The sequence below is a fragment of the Notamacropus eugenii genome, chromosome 6, assembly GCF_028372415.1.
Source record: "Notamacropus eugenii isolate mMacEug1 chromosome 6, mMacEug1.pri_v2, whole genome shotgun sequence".
Lineage (NCBI taxonomy): Eukaryota > Metazoa > Chordata > Mammalia > Diprotodontia > Macropodidae > Notamacropus > Notamacropus eugenii.
Window position 1 is genome coordinate 96,473,130 of NC_092877.1, and position 21,914 is coordinate 96,495,043.

Genomic DNA, 21,914 nt, shown 5'->3' on the forward strand with positions numbered 1-21,914 from the left:
CACTGAGGAAAGTTAGTTCTGGTTGTCTTCTGGAAGAGAATATTCAGGCTCTAAATTCATGAGGCTTCTGCCCTTAGGCTTCTTCATTTCTTGATCCCCACCCATATTTCACACCAACTCTGTCCTTCCTTGAACAAACTTTCTCAATAAAATAGCCAACCAAAACTGTTCATTTGGTTTGCAGGATCTTGTTAAAGCCTTTAGAGAATTTTTCTAGCTCTTTATCCTCTGGAATGCACATTGTCACACTAACGGCATTTACCCACATGGTATTATATTTGTATAAGTTCATCATGAGCACTTCTAGGTGAGATATCTAAAAAACTAGGTTTCTCTTTGCCTTTGGGATCATAATGAAATAGCTCCTTTCATCACCTTTTCAACTATAATTTGCATACACTCCTTCCATTTAGTTATAGTTTCTTGGTGCTCTATTTTCATTTATTAATAGAATAACAGTACGGATTGTAAGGCAAACAGAGGTGACAGGAGGATATTACCCACTGGTTGGTTGCCTGACTCTCCCTTCCAACTGAACTTTATGCATAAGGAAGAGCCACAATTTTGAACACTTCCTAGATTAAATGGAGTTGGGGAGCAAAAAATAAATTCGGATGTTTATGTCACTTGATTTTTTTTTTTTCAGATTGCCCTTGTCTATTTCGCTTTCCTATTTCCTACTCCTATTTTCAGGACAGAAGGGAAATCCAGAATTCACTAAATAAGACACATTGGAAGGTACTGAGAAGAGAAAAAAATGATTTACTATTGAAAAACTGACAGTAGTTTAATTTTCAGTAATGAAGTTAATTAAGAGGCAGGAAATCATAGACAAAGAGAGATTTTTTCCACCTCCCTTATCACTTGATATCCCTAAGTTTTAATTATTAAAATCAATAAAAAGTGTAGAAGTAGAGAGAAACATTTTCAAACCACCAACAGGGATGCTATAAAGACCGATGACTTCATATAAGCAAATCTATGTAAGCCACACTATCAGAGGAAAGGACATGTACAGTGAAAACAATCAGTAATTCAAAACTCTTTATTTGTGACTTTGGGATAGACCCAGAGACAGACCAGATTAATTCCCTGAGATTCTACACATAACTTATTAAGCAGATAAAATGCAGTTACGGATGATGAAGGGTTGCTTATGTTAATATAGTATTTCTGAATCTTCGACTTTGAAGTATATAATATGCATATTTATTTATTTACTTAATAGAAGCAGAGACTCTGATAAATTAGCATCCCTCCCAAGATTTCCAACATAGTAAGTCTGTTACAGAGATGCCAGCATAACCTATTGCATTCCTGGGGAACTCCATTCAGAAATATCTGTGTATTTACTTTTATGGGTGAAGGAAATGTACTAGAATTCTGTTAACAAAGACAAAATAAAACCATGCCCTTAAAAAAAAGAGGCAGCAAGAGGTCTTAGACCAAAGGATAACCCAGTAATTTCAAATTAAAGAAATCTTACTCAAAGCATATATTAAGGCAGCTGTAACAAAACAATGACATATTTTCTTAGTGTTTACAGCCTCACAAAAGTCTTGTAGATACAGAACAAATGGAATGCAAATACGCATTCAACCATACGTCATATGGACATAGCATTAAAAACCTTTTGAATTAAAAGAAGTGAAATTCATTTAACTCTCTTTTAAGTTTCCAAAACATGAAAAGCTGAGCTTTTGCATACATTAAAACCCCTTTGAAGTCAAAAGAATAATAAGAAAATTTAATGTATATGCAATTTTAAAATATATACATTACTTCAGGTCAAGAAAAATGCAGCAAAATAAGATACTGCAGTAATTGTAACACATACTGACACCGAGTTATTTTTTTTTTAAAGTAAAAAGGCATCTCTTAACATTCATATCCCTTCTACTTACCATACTGGAGGGCTTTTAGTGGAAACCAAAACAGAATAACTGAGTGGAAGAGGCCATTTAAACAATGAACCCAGAAAACCTAAGGGAAAACAAAAATCCATGAGAACCATTTGCGATAAACTAGCTCTATGAACTCTGACCTTTCTTTTTATCTGTGGGCTAGATTCACAAAATGTGTTTCTGTCAGGCCACCACTGTGAACTAATAGAACTGACAGACACTTTTTGCCTCTTAGCCCTTCATGGGTCATTTATTTATTTTTATGTTTCCAAAAGTGTTTATTCAGTTTCACTTTTAATTTTTTTCTCTTTTTTGAAAACCTTGAAAGAATATACCAAATTTAATACCTGTCTGATAAAGAAAAATAAAATTTTACATTAAAACAGACCAAATTCCTTACATGGGAATTATTTCCATATTTCCAAGAGAATTGTTTATACCTTTGGCATTCACTTAATCTTCCCATGCAAGGTTAGGGGTACGGTCTCGTATAACAAACATACGATGCTTTGTGTTTTTTAAAAAATATAAGTATAAAATTTTGAACAAAAAAAATTGACTATAAAATGCACAATCTTATTCAAAAGACTTTCTAACTTTTTTTCTTAACACCTGTCGAATGTTCACTGGAATACTGCCTGTCATAGATATTAACATTCATACAAGTCAAATAACCTACTTAAAGCAATTGCATTCTAAACACCATCACATAACTATCACTGGCGCTTTCTCTGGAAGGGATGTGTGAAAGAAAGTTATAGAAAAACGATTTGGAACTCTTGTAGCCTTCTGAACGGTAATTACCTTTTCTCATTTAAAAGAGCTACTTGCAAATGTAACTTTTGTTGTACAAAATTGGCATGTATTAATAGTTTTAAGCTGTTCAAACAACAGAAATTAAGTTGCCTGCCTCCCAAAATTTTCCACTGTGATCTCAACATCCTTTGTTAGCTTATTCAACTATACTGGATTGTATGATCCAATTTACGCTCCAATCCATTACACATTTGAACTTGTGTTACTCATTAACCTTTGTCTCTTCTCCTTGCTATGTCATTACCGCAAGTTTTATTTGACAGAAAGCACAGGTGGGTGCAAGAAAAATTAGTTCTACTTTTCCATTTTCCTGACCGATACTTATTGTCACAGGCTAATCCTTTAACCTCTGTCATGACCCCATAACCTGTGACCCTTTTTACCATAACAAACGTATGCATCATCACTCAAGGCAACAATGCTCCCACACTCGGGACCCCCATCAACTGCTGTTTATACAACTATGTATTTTGTAGCCATTTGTCTTTGAATCTTCAAACTCTCATATGGAATTTAACCACAGAATTGTCACTCAAATTAATGGGAAATTTAATATCCTACAAAATAAAATAAAATTGGGTGGCAAGATTTAAAACTAAAAACATACTTGCTATTTAAAGAGATGTGTCCATAAATGTATTTGTATATATGTATGTATAACATATATATGAATGCTTTTAGTTGACTTGTATTTTGGGGGGGACTTGGACATATTGAAGCTATTTTTGCTCTAAGAGAAGACAAAGATGAGAATGTCCCCCAAAATGTGTCTCCTAAATCCCAACTACCTGTTGTTAAACATCCTAGACCCTTTCCTAGTACTTCAACAACAATAAATATGAGATTCATCAAGCCAACACAGTTTTACATTTCTCATAAAATACTGTCATAGCTTTGCATGTATTTACAATGCTAAGGACTACTGTGAAGCACATAAAAAGACATGCTTGGTTTCACTCCTTGTTTAAAAAACTAACTATTTACAACCAAATGCAGGGTGAGCTGGTGTCTTATTTATTTAGTCACCAACCTGATATGTAGAATATCTACAAATCATCTGATTTTGGCTTTTCTTTACCGTATGAAGCCAATTCCTGATTTTGCCAGTGGGGGAAATGAGAACATAGAAATCTTCCTAACGTCTATATGTTATCACCAAGATAAAGTCACAATTTTGTTGTTGAAGAAAGTAATAATAGAAATGTGGGAAAAAATACAATAGACCATCATGTAGTCGGATATACAAGAAATTCATGACACATTTATATGTTCTTTTAAAAGGTGCTGCATCTCCTGCATAACCTCTACCAAACTGATTTCCTTCTCAATGTCGGGGGCAGTGAGGGGAGGGGAGAGAGAAGGGAAGGAGGAAGGGAATTTGGAACTCATAACTTAAAAGAAAAACAAATGTTAAAAAATTTTTACACATAATTAGAAAAAATAAAAAAAAATATGCTGCATCTGATCCTTATCAAGTGGCATGTAAACCATGATTCCTTTTCCCTGTAGTCCATAGCACTGTTTGTTGAGTGATACTGAAAACACCATGCCATCTATATTTTGGAGAGTTCCATGAATTTAACAACACTGAAAAGTATCACATGGCTAGTGAAAAGAGAAGCACCATTTATATTGGCAGATCTCACTCATTACTAGGATCATGTTAAAATACATACACACATACACATATATGTGTATATATATACATGTGAATATCTATAAAATCAAGGGATGAATTAAAAGTACAAGTACTTTTGAATTAAAAGTACTTATGAATTAAAAGTAAAAGTACATATGAAATAACCTTGTATCAATTCATATAATTCAGTGTATTTGTAATTATAATAATGAAAAATGTTAAAGTTTCAATAGGGCATAATCTTTTTTTATAGTATGTATTCTTTCCCCGCTCCGCATGGAACCTTATAGCTATATGAAACCATCACTGATGAGGAGAGTGGTGAATATAATACACCAGGTAAGACAACGCAGAAAGTCACGACGCCTATGATTTTGGGAGATAAGAACAGTATCTAGGATAGAACGAGGCAAATAATTAGCACTCAAGAACTTTATTTGAATAAACAGTAAAAGCCTGTGCTTCCTATATGATATAGGACATAAACTCCAAAATGGAAGTGTAGACTGAAGTATGTCACGTATGCTAATTTAATAGGGAGACAGCATGGCATGTGGAGTGGACACAGTGATGGTCTGGAAGCCAGGAAGAGTGTGGTTTGGCCTTAGCACTGGCTGTGTGATTCTGGGTGAGTCACTTAATCTCCCAGTGTTCTAGGCAACACTGAGGCGGGAAGTTGAAGGGAAGGCGATGGATGACCTGCAGTGGTAAATTTTGTTTCCTCATATGGGAGCTGCTTATATCAACGACATCTCAGGTCTAGTTTGTGTCTCCTATCTAATTTTAACATCTACTTTTGTGGCTTGGCAAAGTTGAATGTCATTATCTCTTTGTTCTTCCTCAAAGTCAAATATTTAAAGCCATAAATATAACCTGAAATTTAAATTAAAATAACATAATTTTGTATGACCCCAAATTAATGGAGAATGATATAAAAGCTCCATACCCTACAAACTCAATGACAGCCCTCATTGTCCTTTGCTTCACTTTTTCCACAGAGGTCAGTAATCCATTTCCACACAATGTTGCAAGTACATGAGACCAGAAGGCCATGGGGCAATCACTTCTGACTACTCAAGACAGCTTTATTACCAGCTAGTAAAGACCAAACACTGTTGGTAGCAACTGTACTTTAAAAAAACAAAAAGCTTGCCAATGTGTTATGTTACATAAACACACACACACACACACACATATACACTCGTGTGTGTATACACATAATATATATATAATACACAAGCATATACATATATATGACTTGTGATCATCACGAAAGATAACTTATTATTTATGATTCTCAGAATAATCTTGTTCTTGGAAGGCACATACCAAATGGGAATCCAGAAATTATCTGATCATAAAACAAATTGTATCATGAGCCCAAATGAATTTCCCCCCTACCTTAGTGTTGAAATCCAATGCATTCTGAGAAGTTTTGTATAATTCTGGATACTTTAGCATATTCTCTTTTCGACAAGATCTCTCAAATATTCCAAGAGTGAGTGGAGGCATTGCTGTAAACATCTAAGTCAGACAAAACATAAGATTTTAAGGTTTTAAGTGTAAGGTATCATTTTCAAGCAGCCAAATGAAGAAATATTTATCACGAGGTGATAGCAATCATAGGCAGCCTACATATCCAACTTACCACGTTGTAAAGGCCAATACACCAGCGTTCAAAGAGAATTTGTCCAGAAAAGCCATTTACAAAGGCAAACCAGATCTGAAAAAGAGAAAACATAAAAATGTAAGTTTGTCACTTTGTTAGATAACCTAAAATATCCTACACATAAGGTCACTGAGATTATATTTAAAAATTTATAACTCCTTTCAACTAGATTTCATAATAGTATTTCTATTTTCACTTTATCTTTCTGCTTAAATGGATGCTTTCAGAAGGCACTTGTTATTTAGGTCAACATTTGCCAACCTAAATAATTCTGTTGACTACAACTTGATATTACCTTCAGTACAAATGGGCATGAAATAATTTTGTGCTTAATAACCTCAAATTGGCTTTTAAAAAATACAGTTAAATAAAATAAAAGCCTTTTTTCTAAAAGGCACTCTGAAATCTAAATATATGTAGAAATACATAGGCATATATATTCATAAGAGATTTTGGAGATACTTCAGGTATCTTGTGTTAATTTATTTTAATGACATGCCCCACATTTTTGCAATGATGAAATCAGACATTTCACAAAACTTTTATACTTTAACACAAAATTAGAAAATCATAAGTTAGAAAACAGAATTACAATCCAAGTTCTTGACTTTTTTTTAAACTAAAATTTCATACTTTGGTAAGAAAAGTTCATCTTAGTTACTGGGGCATAATATTCTCCTAGCAACACTGATAATTGCAGTTGTTCTCTAATTTGGATTACTGACTTTGGGATGCCAATATCTAAAGCAGAAAAAAAAAAGAAATTTTTTTCTTCAAAATATTCAAGTCAAATGGAAAAAAAAATTACACAGAAAAAGAAGTTGTTTTTTTTTTAAAAAAGGAGTTAAATAGTGTTCTGTGTTCGTAAACACTTTCTTATAACAGTGGAAATAGAGCAGGAATATACTTTAAAATCAACTTTATCTGAAACAGTAGAGAGGTTGCTCCGCAATAAGATTACATAAAAAAACCAAACCAAAACCTGTTAAAAGAAAGCTGGCCGGACATGTTGGTCAAGTGAATTTCAGAATCAGTGTTGCAGAGACTTTGCTACACTTCACGTTTCATTTAACCTCATTATGGAAGCATGAATTGCTACAAATTCACCATTTATCAATATGTGCCCAGGCTGGCCCCCAGATGAAGAGCTCCTGTACACAAGCTGGTCTTCCTCCTTTTTATCGTGTAAGGGAATGAGTGAACATGTATAAAAACAAATGTCGCCCTCATGAGATGGAAAAGACAACAAAGTAGCAAGAGCACACGCAAAATAAGTCTAAATTATGTTGGGACTGTGACATAAATGGACAAAAAAAAAGGCATGTACTTTCAAAGTTGAAACTAAGATTGTAACTGTGCATGTCATTTATTTATCTAAAAACTCTCAACAGTGTACCCATAATGAGAGTGGGAGAATTTGCCCATGCAGACTTGAAATATCTTGGCGTCTCCATTTGAGCTAAGATTATTCCTTGGAGTTGTGCTTTAAAAAAAAAAAACAAACTTTTTTTTTTTTGCATAAGTACACGCAAATTGATGAGCTAGGCTTTAATGCTGTCTATTGTGTCGCTCGTTTGGCCTTTTGGAAACGTGGATTATGTAAATACATATTTGTGATACCCACTGTGACAGTAATGGTCCCCCCTTCAAAGCCACTACAGCCTATTGTATTAATACATACTAAGAAGCTCTTTCAGAGTTCTTAGAGTATCATGGAAATATATACAAGGACTTTAAAAAAACAAACTTTCAATTATAGTCTCAGTAGACTACGGGGAATCGTTCCAAGCTCTTGTGGTGTGAAGACGACTGATGTCTTTGCATACCAAATTCTCTAAATGGACAGAATTTAAACTTGAGATTTTTCTTTACAAGTACATATGATATCTTTAATATTGCAATTTCTGGGGGGGAGAAAGAAGGCATTGGAAATGTGAATAGCAGCTTCTTGTTTATACAAAAATATTAGTATGCATCAAAAAGGTTGTAGAAACAGAAAATGAGAAAAACCTCAACAAAATAAACTAGAGTTATATATAAATCAAGTTACTTTAATAATTTTAAACTTCAAAATAAGTTTCGACTTTCAAATCAAACTAACACATCTAAGCTCACACTACATTTTAATTACACTTTAAAATGCATCATCTAGTGCCTTGTGGTAGAAGTGTTGAGATACTTAAATTGGCAGTGTCAACACATTCTTACCTTCATTATTTTACCTACTAAAAGTTACTGTGAAATGAATTCACTTCCTTCTAAAAATGTCTTTTAGTATTTTAAACCAACATCATTTTAGAGTTTAGTCAATAACAGTATAAAATGACATGTAAATAAAATTTTCATTTAACACCACTGTTACTAGTTATCTCTAAATTAGAAAGTTTGCATTTGCAAAAAATTCTTTTTCTTTAATGTAAGTAATCTTTCAATCCTGAAAAAATTATCTTTTTGTTATTTTTATTTTTGTGAATATTATGCTATTCAGGGTTTCTTTAGGATCATAACATTAAGATAGTTTAAGGAATAACCTGATACTAAGCAAAAGAATGCTTAAATTCACACAAAAACATTAAAGTTTTGTCTTGAACTGAACCAAAACCAAGGGATTTAGAATGAGAACATGATTACTTTGAGGGATTCTGTATTATTTACAGCAAACACTCACTCCAAAGAGGGCCAGTAACTTGAATGAACATATGAGTGCTGGTGTGTAGTTATTTGCAGCTACTTTAGATCGAAACTCATATGAAAATGAGACCTGGATATTTGATTGCAATTTAAAGGAGCAAAACAGATTATGATAACAAACTACCTGTTTACTCATACCCTTCTCTCCAATATCCCCTCTCACCAAAATAAGGAGGAAGATGGAAAGGATGTAAGAAAAGATAGTTGTAACGGTAATTCATATTGCTCACGACAATTTCTTTATTAGCAAAGAAACTTCAGACCTGTCTCTCTCTGTATTATTTTCTAAATTCCAAGGCACAGCAGAGGCGTGGCAGCAAAAGCCCCACAGACATGTTCCTGATGTAGCATTTCTGCATATTAAACAGCAGCTTACAAACAGTCAATGAGTTCTCTGCTCCCACGCCTGATCAGCACAAAAAAACTTAAAGATTCAAGACTGGCAGTTGTCCTCACTAGGGACATTCAATGATGTATTTTCTGTCTATTCATTCACAGTATTGACATGAGCCATTAACATCTGCAGAACTTGTTTTAGCTGGCAAAAGTTGGGTATCTGGGAATTGATTTAAAAGGTCAACTTGTTTCCAAGATAGCTGAATTACATTTCTTTAAAATACATTTCCATGAAGTTCTAAAAGAAAAATACCTTAAAATGAGATTTCCCTAAGGTTCATAACCTGTTTCCTTTTTAGAGTGTAAAGAATTTGATAAGTATTAAAGTATTAAATCTCTCATGATGAACTTTCAAATTCAAAGCCAAGTAAAATCGAAGACTAACCAGCTCTGAATCACATACCCTCTGGAGTATATAACAGGCTATTCAAACCTAGTTATCATTAATTTAGGTTAAAAAATATTTCACTTTCCCTCCATTAGTCCCCAAATTGGAGTCATTTAATTGTTTAATGTCAAATAATCTAGACTAATATAAAAAAATCCAGCCTTAACTCTCATGCTTCATTTTGTTAAATTATATTTTTGTAAACTGATTTATTGTTGGCAGTAGTTATGCTCCACACATTTTTAACCCATGACCTCTACCAGGAGTTTTATAAGACAAATCCATTAGGAGACATTCTTTTAAAACTTTGGGGTGAGGGAAAGAGAAAAATTAGGAAAACAGGGAACCTAGAGTCTGCTTTAAAGCATTAAATTGTATATTAGTCTAATCTAGTCCAGTCTCCTCCTATACGGCTTTGACCTCAGCCCACTGCCCATGAATAGCAACTATCTAAGGTATACACAAAAGTATGATGAAGAACCTAGATGGGTTCTATGTCTGCTTGTATGATACATTTTGAGCAAAATTATACACAAACCAAAATTTTCATAAAACTTTCAATACTCCTAAGTTGCTTGATGCTATGAAAACCCACCTTTAATACCAAAATTCTTACAAGTCTATGAAACTCATGATCTCAGAAGAATGAAAATGGTAAGTGAGCCAGAAGACAATGGAAAGCTGCACACAGTGCTATAAATATAACTTGTAGCAGGATCCCAACAATGAACTATATATAAGAATTGACGCAGAAGTCTTCATTAAGGACATGCATGACTAGTAAAGGAAGAAAAGTAGTTATCCAGGGAGTTAGGTACAGCATGTGAAACAGGTCTGAGGGCTATGTATTGTTCTGCTTGAAATACTAAAAGAATCAGAGGATGCATGGCTACTAGATTGCTGGGTGGACCTTTGAAGAAGGTGCTTGGATAAGAATCTCAAAAGGGTAAGAAGTCATGGAGGGGTTGTAATCTATGAGAGTGGAGGGAATGCCCAGATGGATGAATTCATGAAATCCATCTAAACAACAAAAAGCTAAATATAATGCTTATCTAAAAACTACTTGCTTATCTATTCAACAACTGATTTAATGTTATATGTTATGAAGGTGTTCAAGAAAGGTTAATTACGTTGCTTTCCAAATACAGGCCAATATATAGTAGGGAAGAACAGTGAATAAGTTTATAAATTACCTTAAAGGTCTGTTTAAAACAAGCAAATTATTTTGCTTGTTTACTCCACGTTTGCTTTTACTGACCATTAAATAAGTGGTACTTGTGTTTTTTAGGAATGTCTGAGTTTTGCTGGTTTTACATTTTATAGAAAGCAGTGAAGTTCACTTAATATTTTCATACAGTTCACTTCTGATAAAAGCACAGGATCTTAGGATAATAGGACCACAGATTTAAAGTTGGAATGAGCCCTACAGGCTCTCAAGTCCCACATCTTCTTTTTGTAAATAAAGGAACTGAGACTGGCAGAAGTTAGTTAGGTGGCTTGCTTAGGGTATCAAGCTAGTGTCTGAGGTAGGATTTTAACCCACCTCTTCTTAAATCCTAATAGAACATACTCTTCCCTACTCCTGCTACCACAGTTTAAACCAATGAATTTATAGCTTTTTCTAAATGAAGTAAAAATAGTTGGGATAACGCATGTACCTGGCCACTGGTCATCTCATTGGAACATTAGTTGGCACATAAGTATCAAATTGTGTTTTCATATTTTATTTTGTTAGACTGCCCTTTTTTCATCTTTCACTCTGCAGCGTAGACATACAGAGTCTCTCTAGTTCTCTGATGCACAGATTTTGGACTCAGTAGCACAAATAGTTCTAGGAAAGCCCTTGGATGATTTATAAAGAAATGGGAGAATCTGACTCAATACTTCCTTGATAGCAGTGGAAGACGGAGGATTTACTCCGAGTTGTGGAGGGCACATGGACATGACATGTAGAGCTGGAGAGTGAGAACTGGGCAAAATAATTACATATTATTTGTTCACATATCACTAATATCTACATGGGACCAATAGGTCTTCTGTTGATGAAAAAAATTTAATTTCCATTTTTAATAAAAGGAAATATGCATTTACATATTACCTACTATGTGTCAAACTGTAGTAAGTACTTTTGAGAAATAATATCTCATTTGATCCTGAAAAATTTTTACACTTGTCAGAGGCATATTAGGTTTTTAACAATTTTAAGTATTTTCTTTTGTTCAGTTAGGGATAAGAAAAACTGTTAAAATTTTTTTTTATAGAATTAAGATAGTAGTACATTTGGTTTTAATACTTTTCAATATTTAGATGTGAACTTTCCTAATAGAAAGTTATAGAAAGGACCATAAATTTAGAACCAAAAGATACTTTTTTGAGGTCATCTAGTTCATTCTCCTCATTTTTATAGATGAGCAAACTAGGGCCTGATGAAATACAATGATTTGCCTAAGGCCACAAGTAATAGATTAGAGTTAGGTTTTGAACTAATGTTCTCTGGCTCCACACTCAACTGTTCTTTAAACTGTGACAGTCTTCCTTCCACTCTTAACAGTTATTGGACTTTTACCTCGATAATATAGAGCACTATATTCTTGTAGAAGCAGTAGAGGATACATTTGGACACTCGGTTGTAATTCCAGGCTCCATGCACCATCAGTAAGTTCTTCAGATACTTGAACTGAAATAACAACATGAAAATCATTAATCGGTCCCCGCCCTATAACTGAACTTATCCAACAAGGGTCACCCTTTGTGGCAATAATCTCTTACCTGTGCAATAGAGTAATCGGAAGAATTAGCCGCTTGCAGTCCTTCGTTGCCACTTATGCCAACACCAACATGGGCGGTCTGTATCATGCTAACATCATTTGCCCCATCCCCGATTGCCAGCGTTATGACTTTAACTTGTTTTTTAACCATCTCTACAACTTCAGATTTTTGAAGAGGTGATACCCTTAAATTGAAAATAAAAATTAAGTCAGACTTCTGAAAAAAAGACATTCTGAAACCAACCACCTGCTTTAAACAAGGTCAGGGATGTACATATACATCTAAATGGATGATGACATGAAGAATCACTAGGGACAATGCCTTGGGTCCAAAACTTTATAAGAATTTGACTTTCATTTTTTAAGTGAAATTTTTTTTTTGGAAAAAGAAAAATTTGAACTTTTGAAACACATCCCATTTATAAGTGAGCTGCCACTACAGAGGTCCAAGTTCGGAGTTGTGGTCCTTTGGTTGGCTCAGTTTCAAGGTTCTATAACAGATGGAATGTTATCTACATGAACTTATGGAAAGAGCAACAATACCAAAACTTCAATTCTGGTTCAGAAAATACCCTTACTTCTAAAAACTGTAGGTGGCTCCACATTTCTGAATCTAATAACAAAGGTTAGAAAAATCACAGAATGGCATTCAAAGGGATTAAAAATCCTCACTTTGGATACACATAAAATATTCCTGAATCTCTATAACCTGCTCTAAGGAAATCTATAATATATATAAAAGAACTCCCTCAATATTTCATTTTAATTAAAGGTAAGGAATTATCTACTCTTTGACCTATCCTTAAATACAACAAAGAACTTAGAAAATTCCAGGTTAACTAAAAAGCCAGGAGCCCATTTACAGCATAGCTATTTATCCTCACTATTTCCCAAAGCTTCTGAAAAATTTTGCAAAAAAATATTCAAAATCTTTGCTAGAAACTTATGTTGGAGGTAGAAGAATTCATTATTAGTATTTAACATCATTCCATTTATCTTTGGGCCTGATCTGAAATTAAATCATTCATCAAGTCCTATAAAATGTATTAAGGTTATTTCAGCACAGAAATAATACCCAAGACAACCATAAGAGGGTTCATAGAAAGTGTAGGAGCTTACTTGATTTTGAAATGACAAGCCCATTCTATATTAAGGGATTTCACAGGAAAGAAAACGGGGAGAAGAAATGACTACCTGACTCACCAAAAAGTCAGATGCTGATCAAATGTTACACAACAGCTAATGCAACACAAAGCATTGTGAAAAACAGAAGTCAGAGAATCATTCAGGGGTTACAGAGCATAATTATTTTTTTGAATGAAAAGTATCCATCTGATTACATGTTGTCTATTATACTCAGAAATGAAGCTGTTTATGACACTGGATGGAGAGATAACTGAAAAAAGGAAACAGCTTTTCTGACACTGCTCGTAAAATAACTGGTCTTGAAGGCTGTTGGTTTGTGGCTGTCTCAGGATCTCTAGGTATGGATATTACCTTTATTTAAAAAAATGTCAAGTTGCCAGGTATACTTGGGCTGGTAACTGGTACTAATTCCAAAGTTTCCATAACTATGTCAAAGTATTTGAATTAGTGCTTCTGGTTCCATCCCTTCAATGGGATGGCACATGTAAGGGGCTTGGAAAACCTAACTGATGATGATCTTCCTACACTGCTTCTCATTCTTCAATGACCTTTGTATCAAGTTGATATTTATTCTCCACAGATGGTGGCAGAACAGCTGCACTCTAATATGTATTCTACTGTACTGTCACTTCATATTGAATACAATAGCTCATGGGTAACATGAAACTTCAAGAAGATATATATATGAGACATTTTATGGCAAATTTTTGTCTCACTAGTAGGTCGAACTAAGGTGTTAATAAAGAAATCATGAGTGGTTTTTGGATCACCACCACTACTTGGAATTTTAAAATATGTGTGTGTGTGTCAAATATGACATGGACATGAATAGATGTAACGCTAATGTGATACCCACAGCAGCCACTATGGATATGCATGCGTATTTCCAGAGTAAATTTGTCAAATATAAACTCTCTTCTTCAAAGACAAAACCAAGACATTTATTCAAACACCAGAAAGTCAAGTCCATTATAGTAACAAAGAAATCTATATACACATTATCAATGCAGGGAGCACAGCCAGCTCAAAAGCCTTTCTTCCTTCAGGCATCCTCACAAATAAGCTCCCTTAGGCAAAATCATTCCCCCTCTCATTCATGCTAGCTGTTTTGCTCTGTCTGCTGCCTCCTTTCTCTCTCAGCTCCACTTCACTTTCTCTCTTGCTGCACCCTTCCTGCTCTACCCCTCGGGCAAGCTCCTCCCACCATAAGCTCCACATAACTCAAGCTGTGCACCGGGTCATAGCTTGAAGCAGATCACACAGGCCTATTAGGGGGCAGGGAGATCTTCAAATTCCCTTACTGTTATAACAGAATAAGGGAAAGAGTGAGATCCTGAGTACATAATAGACTGAGCATATTTTCCCACCATATATTTTCCCCAACGTATTTTCCATCCCTTTTACTTAATTTTCTTCTTTTCTATAACATGATAACTATTACTATGAAAGTCCAGTGGATGAGGTCAAATATTTTGTGAAGATCAGATATCCTTGACTTCAAGCTGGGAGGAACTTCAATGACCTAATCCAATCTTCTCATATATTAATGAGGAAACAGAGAACCAGAAAGAAAAACTGAATTGCCCAAGGTCACATGGGAAGGAAGTGGCAGAACCAACTCTGAAACCCAGGTTCTCTAACTGCAAATCAAGCTGTCACCCACCACACTGCACTACTTTGGCTGACATCAAATGTGACTACAAAGAAGTGATCTAAAAAGCAAAGACTGAATGATCATGGATTAGCATGAGCATCTGAAATTCCCAAGTTTTCTCTTTGAGTGTTAGAATATATTCAAATTATAAGACATTTCATCTTGCTGAGGAGCTAAAAGACTCCATAAGTTGCAATGGCACACTGAGGAAAATGTGATGAACCACTACTAACAACTTCAAGAAATAGCCAACCCCAAATGGGCTGATTTCTATCTTCTACTAGAATGACTGGTGCCATATAGAAGGAAAGATTTATTAGTCACCTACTATGTGCCAGTCACCGTGCTAAGGGCTTTATATATACTTCATTTGATCTTTACAACAACCCCATTATTATCTCCATTTTACAGTTGAGGAAACTGAAGGAAATAGTAGTTAAATGACTTTTTCAATGGCACATTGCTAGTAAGTACCTGAGGCCAGATTGGAATTCAGGCCTTCTTGACCCCAGGCCCAGTGAGTTTAACTTCCTCTAAGCAGTAGTTACTGTCTTCTCTGGTCAGGACTGTTAGGTCACCAGTACTTTTGGGCCTCAAGTTGACTCCTAGATTAGCAATCTACTAATGGTCCAAGAATTCAGCTTCTAATCACACCAGAAGCGAACAATCTTGGCAGATCAATTCTTATTAATCCAACACAGAAGACTAATTTGTGAACGACCTCCTTCCCCCCAAGCACTGGATATATTGCAACAAACTACCACCCAGCTGCCACTGGGTAGGGGTCAGCAGGTTCATACCTGCTGGGGAAAGAATTAAGATCGGATGGCTTGTTTGGCATGCAAGGGAACTAAAATGTTCTCAAAATGTCGTCTTTAGATTATGAAAAACCTACAAGCTGATACACTTTTTGAGCATAAAATTATGTTTGGCACTTTTGTGAGACATGGAAACAACAAACACTTGGCCTCAAGAAATTTACAATCTAGCTAAAACTAAAAGAAAGCAACTGGAGAACTGTTTGCAGTTCGGCAACAGGGCTTCAGAGAAGACAGGTCAAGCAGTTTGGGTTGAAGACTGAATATTAAAAGAAAGCTTCAGGGAAGAAGGCAAAACTTTCTATTATTTCAATATATAATTTAGTGTATACTTAGAAGCAGAGCAGGGTAAGATACTTGGTAAATACAATCAAACACAGAGATAACATAACACAATTATAAAATAGGATATGATAAAAGTAGAGGGGAGGCAGAAAGAACTGTCAGGAATGTGTAAAGAGGAGATCACTTCTGGTGGAGAGGCATCAGGAAAGAGTTATACAACAAGAGGCAGTCTTCGAGCTGAGTAGAATGGGGCATATTTGATTTTTATTACAAAACCATCTCACTTTCATTGATGCCTTTTGTTTTTAATTAACATTCATTTTTAATAAATACCCTTCTCCTTCCCCTACTCTATGAGCTATCCTTTGGAATTAATATTTAAAAAGAGGGGAAAAAAAGTTTAGCAATATTCTATACCCCAAATCGCCAACTCACTTCTGCTAAGAGGGAAGGGAGATACATTTTCTTAATTCTTTTTCAGGGGCTAGGCTTAGTCATTATAATTACATACCATTCCATTTCTTATTTGTGTTCTTTATACTTGTACTTATCTATTTTTTCTACTTCTGTTCCATCATTCTCTATTAGTACATATAATTCCTTTCATGTTCCTCTTAAGTCTTCATATTTATCAATTCTCAGGATGCAGTAATATCCTATGACATGCATGAACTACAATTTTTTGGTGATTCGCCAATTCATGGATTGTCCCTGCCCCATTCCAGTTCTTTGCCATCACAAAAGGGGATGCTATGAATATCATAGTGTACATAAGCCCACCATACCCCTTTTCCCCCCTAACTTCCTTGGAAGTATATGCATTGAAGTTAGACCTGTGGGTCACAAAGTAACGTTAGGAAGGACTAAGTCAAATTTGGAGAATAACTAGTCCATTTAAGCTGGAATGTGTAGTGCTTGATAGTTCTTAAAAGATAAGTTACATTTAGATAACCAGAGGAGAAAGAATTAGAATAAATAGACTCTTACTTATCACAGGACCAACGTTTTGAAAATAAAGATTCCAATTGTCTCCTGTGTGGACAGTCCTTGATCTTGCTTTTACCTAGCTTGCTTCTGAGGAAGTGTGTATGTGGTACAAGGGAAAGGCTGTAGTTTTGTAGTAAGAGGATCTAAATTAGAATACCTTTTCTATCACCATGACTTTGGGTAAGTTACTTAAACTGGTCAATCCTTAGATTCCTCACATAAGAAATGATTGTTGGCTATGGGACTTTTGAAATTCCTTTCAGTTCTATGATCTGGGCATTTTCTCTCACTGTCCTCCATTCCAGATCTGTAAAATGAGCCAGAGAAGGAAATGGCAACCCACTCCAGTATCTCAGCTGAGAAAACCCCCGATAGGGTCATGATGAGTTGGACATGATTGAAAAAACTGAACATATGGAGGTATGATACTTATACACTTCCATGGATATTTTCAGTTCCATTCTTTTCTTTTGAAATGTGTCTACCTCTTCAAGCCCTTTTAATAATAAATAATTCAGTATAACTTCTTTAACTTCAAAATTCTTCCTATTTCTTGTTCTCATCCCTCTTTTCAATATATGAAGTTGTACCTGGGACACTGTCCCATAGTATGAATCTTGAAGCAGTTTCACTACATTTCAGGTTACCTTCTCAAGTTCCTCCAGATTTTCATCTCTCAAACAAAATTCAATCAAGAGGAAAGAAACAAAAAACAAAACCCATGAATTTGATCTTTTAACATATATTTGTTCCTGACTAAATGTATGCTTCCAAACTATCATAAAATCTGTGTATGTGCTTTCTAGGAAAGGTCTATGTTCACACTCTGTGTAGGAATGTCAATGATTCACAGTTCTGAGCCACCAACTTGATTCCTTTTTCTTCATTGGGAATACCATTAAGAGCCTCTGTGGGCATGACTTCTCACTGAGCTTACACTTTTAAAGTCCATTTTCTTCCCCCATGGTTCCACAAACAGAGGGTGGTCTTGTGCAATACAACTTGAAAGTACAAAAAGGGCAATATGTTTTTCAGATATTATTTTGGCTGCAGTTCCTACACATGTTATTCATTATTTTTCTTATTTTCTGGGCAGCAACTCTCACTGCTCTTTGAGTACTACATAGAAGCACCAGAAACATACCATTTCACTGGTAGAAAAAAAGTTATACAGGGCTGAACCACCTAGTACCATTTTGCACAAGGTGGGATCAATTAAAATGAATCACCTTTATTATATAGGATATTTTTAAAAAATCTACAATAAATGGCGTCATATAAAAATAAAAAGAAAGGCCTCATAGAGCAATAGTTAAAAGGGCTTTTTTAAAGGGCAGCCAAAATGGACAGAAGAAGAGAATCTACAGAATTCTGTTTGGGAAGCAGCATCATATGATTCTTGAGATTTCAAAACCATCAGCTCAACAATGTGATGTGTCCAGGGTGACTCTACAACGTGTGAGATGGATTATTTGGCACACTTCAAATGCTTTTACTGATAAAATGTGATCATTAAATGTACTGCAAAGTTTGCGTCTGAAAGATGAAGACCTTGAGATTTCCATAGGAAGACATCAAGGGAACCTGACTTGACTTCATTATCCTCAGGTATGAAAATGTAAGAGTGAGAACCACCCTGGTTGTTCAGAGATCAGGAGATTTAGTGTGGGGCCATTGTACTTTCTCTTTTGATAAACTTCCTTAGAGTTCCCCTTGTGACTATCAGAATATTCCTCAGTGAGTTATATTTGGCTGACTACATGAGGAAATTTGCAAAATTAGAGAAAGAGATTCTTAATGTAATAACTACATTTTTTTTTTAACCCAACTTAAGAGTGCTCTTTCAAATCTGCCTTGACTTTAAATATAAGATGGGGGCAATTGTAATTGATATCTGAAATTATGATAAAATCTAAAAGCCCCTAAAATAAGTTCTGAATTATTGTAAGTGAAAAAAATCTTTCTTCATGTGAGTTGCTCCAAATGCCACAATTACGTATTAGCAAAAGTCTCAATGATTGTAACTGGATTATTGGAATATAAAGGAAAAAATGGAATTCCCTGTCATCCAAGGGTTGTTTTGCACAATCTACATAAGTAAAATTCATTCAAATATTAACTAATAAGATTGTAGGCACATGGTTAGGGTAATATGTGCCTTTCTTCAAATCTTGCAAAGCTAAGACTTGTTAACATAATGTGTTATCACAGCTACTGAAGATCCCTTACAATACACAAACTGAATCTACAGATGTAATAGATAGTTATTTTTTCAGAAAAGTTTATTTTTTGAAAAGGAATTCCTATATAAAATGTATTCAAGATACAAAAGGGATGTTTAATTTCAAATATCTTTTTCTAGCTAATAGAAGACCTTGTAGAAGAGATGGGCTGATGTAGGTAAAGAACTTTATAAATGTCAGCTAGTTGGTAATATTATGGTTCAAAACATTAATTTAGAGTTAGTGGAAATTTTGGAGCACATCTAGTCCAACTTCTTCATTTTACAGATGAAAAAACTGAGGTCCAGAAATGGTGATGTTACTTACTCAAGGTCCCCAAAATACTAAGTAGCAAGAATCAGATGCAAACTCAGGACTTCAGTCTGCCAATGTTTCCATTACTTTACTTTGCATCTTTCCACTGTACTAGCATGACCTGCCCTCTTTCAAAGGACAGAATCTTGCTTCTAAATAAGACTTGTTTAAAATTGTGGATTTTTGCATTCATCGAAATGTTCTTTGTAAGTGGAAAAATATTAATGTGGCGTGGTGGTGATGGTGGGGGTGTGTGTGTGTGTGTATGTGTGTGTGAAGGATGTAAGTGTGTGCTAGAATCTGAGCCTAATACAATTACCAGAAAGCTCTAGAGAGGGTTAAAAATCACTACTGACATTAAAAGTATGTTCAAATGAGGTAAAATTCATTCTTAGTTCAATGGAAAGGGGACAAGACCTGAACAGGATATAAGGTATTGGTCCCACAATTCCAAGGAGGCAAGTCCCCATCTGGGTGCTGGCATTGATCTTTGATCACTAATTGTGCTTTGAGTGGTTAGCGTTGCTATCCATTTCACATTAGAGTGAGATGCCATAAAACTTTAGTTCTAGAAGGGAACTTAGTGATCATCTAGTCCTTTAAATCTAAAGGTGAAGAAATAAAGGCATGGAAGCGAAGACTCAAGTCAATGTCACACAGATTATTGTACTTTTTAAAATTATGAGTTTGTAGAAGGTAGGAGCTTGTGTCTTCAATTTGCTTTGATTACAGTGAATGTGAATATAGTAAATATTGTTTGAGGATAATAATATAGCTGCCTACAAGGGAGAATCAATGATTTAACAAATATTGATTGAATGCTGGAAAGAATCCACAAGACAGTGACCAGGAAGAGAAGACGGGAAGGGGAAAAGAGAAAGCACTTATTAAGTACCTTATACTTCGCAGCCAAGGACTGTGCTTTTACAAATATTTCATTTGATCCTTACAACCTTGTGAGGCAGGTGTAAATTATTATTATCCCCATTTTACAGTTGAGAAAACAAAGGCAGAAAGAACTTGACTTGTCCAGGATCCCAAAGCTAGGAAGTCATGCTTTCCTAATCCCAGGACCAGCACTCTATCTACTGTTCCACCTAGCTGCCTAGGATACCAAGAAATTAACCAAGATTGTGAAGAATCTTTAGATCATGCCACTAAAGGTTCAGTTGAAGGAACTGACATGTTAACTTAGGGCAAAATTCTGATTTTTCAAAAAGCAAAAAGCGTGATACTGACACATATAGGCTGTTGAAATTGATGGTGAGCCACAGCATCCTCTTGGATAGACTAAAGGGATGATGTGTGAACATTTAGAAATGGGTGAGTGGTAATATCAGGAATCAGTATAAGCCTTCTGAAAACAAGCTTAAAGTAAACTAACTTTCATTTTTGATAGACTTGTAGACTGGCAATACAAATACAAGGGGAAAAAAGATAAAATGTGTGAGCATTTAACAAAGCCTTTCATGATATCCTTGCAGGCAAGATTGAGAAAATGAGTGGTATAGTCACTAATTGGATTCACAGTTGTCTACAAAAAAATATTTTAAAAAGTATAGATTAATAACTGATGTCAACCTGATGGACAGAACCTTGCAGTGCTTCAAAATGCTTCATACTTGGCTCTGTCCCTGACAATATTTTTTTTCATGACTAAGGATCATATGAGGTATGCTTATCAAATTTATTGATGACATAAAGCTGAGGGGTATTATTAATGTCCCTGGATGCCACAATCAGTTTCAAAATAAACTCAAAATGCTGTAATACTAAAAAATAGGTGATATTTAATATAATAAATGCAAATGATAAACTTAAGCTCAAAAATACTAATAAATTTAGAATGGCAAGGAAAGGTGGTTTAACATCAGCTTATAATTAAAACCTGTGGGTTTTTAATTCACTGTAAATTTGAGATATGTCAACAGTATGACTGTGGCTACAAATTAAATTCAATATTTATTATTCACATATGATGTAAAAGTGTTTAATTCCCTCTCCCCCCAAAAAAACTAATGTAAATTTAGTGCATTAATAGGGTGAAGAACAAAGGGTTTAATAATTTCATTTTATTGTACCACATTAAAGTATTGTGTTGAGTTCAGGATGTTACATTTTAAGTAGATTTTATACAAACTATACTATGTCCAAATGAGGAAGAGAAGAATGGTGAATACTTAAAGTAATGTCATATGACAAAAGATTGAAGAAAT

At 34.8% G+C, this 21,914-nt stretch overlaps 1 protein-coding gene across 9 annotated transcripts in view; it reads right to left on the reverse strand.

The window, feature by feature from the left end:
• Positions 1 to 21,914, reverse strand: part of ATP8A1 (ATPase phospholipid transporting 8A1) — a 278,564-nt gene that overhangs the window by 56,484 nt on the left and 200,166 nt on the right. For all 9 annotated transcript variants that reach the window (XM_072620622.1, XM_072620621.1, XM_072620616.1 and 6 more), the window contains 5 exons: positions 12,273 to 12,456; positions 12,070 to 12,180; positions 6,008 to 6,082; positions 5,761 to 5,883; positions 1,905 to 1,983 (listed from right to left, as the gene is read on the reverse strand). In XM_072620622.1, the coding sequence (XP_072476723.1) occupies positions 1,905 to 1,983; positions 5,761 to 5,883; positions 6,008 to 6,082; positions 12,070 to 12,180; positions 12,273 to 12,456 (572 nt within the window). The remainder of the gene's footprint in view (positions 1 to 1,904; positions 1,984 to 5,760; positions 5,884 to 6,007; positions 6,083 to 12,069; positions 12,181 to 12,272; positions 12,457 to 21,914) is intronic.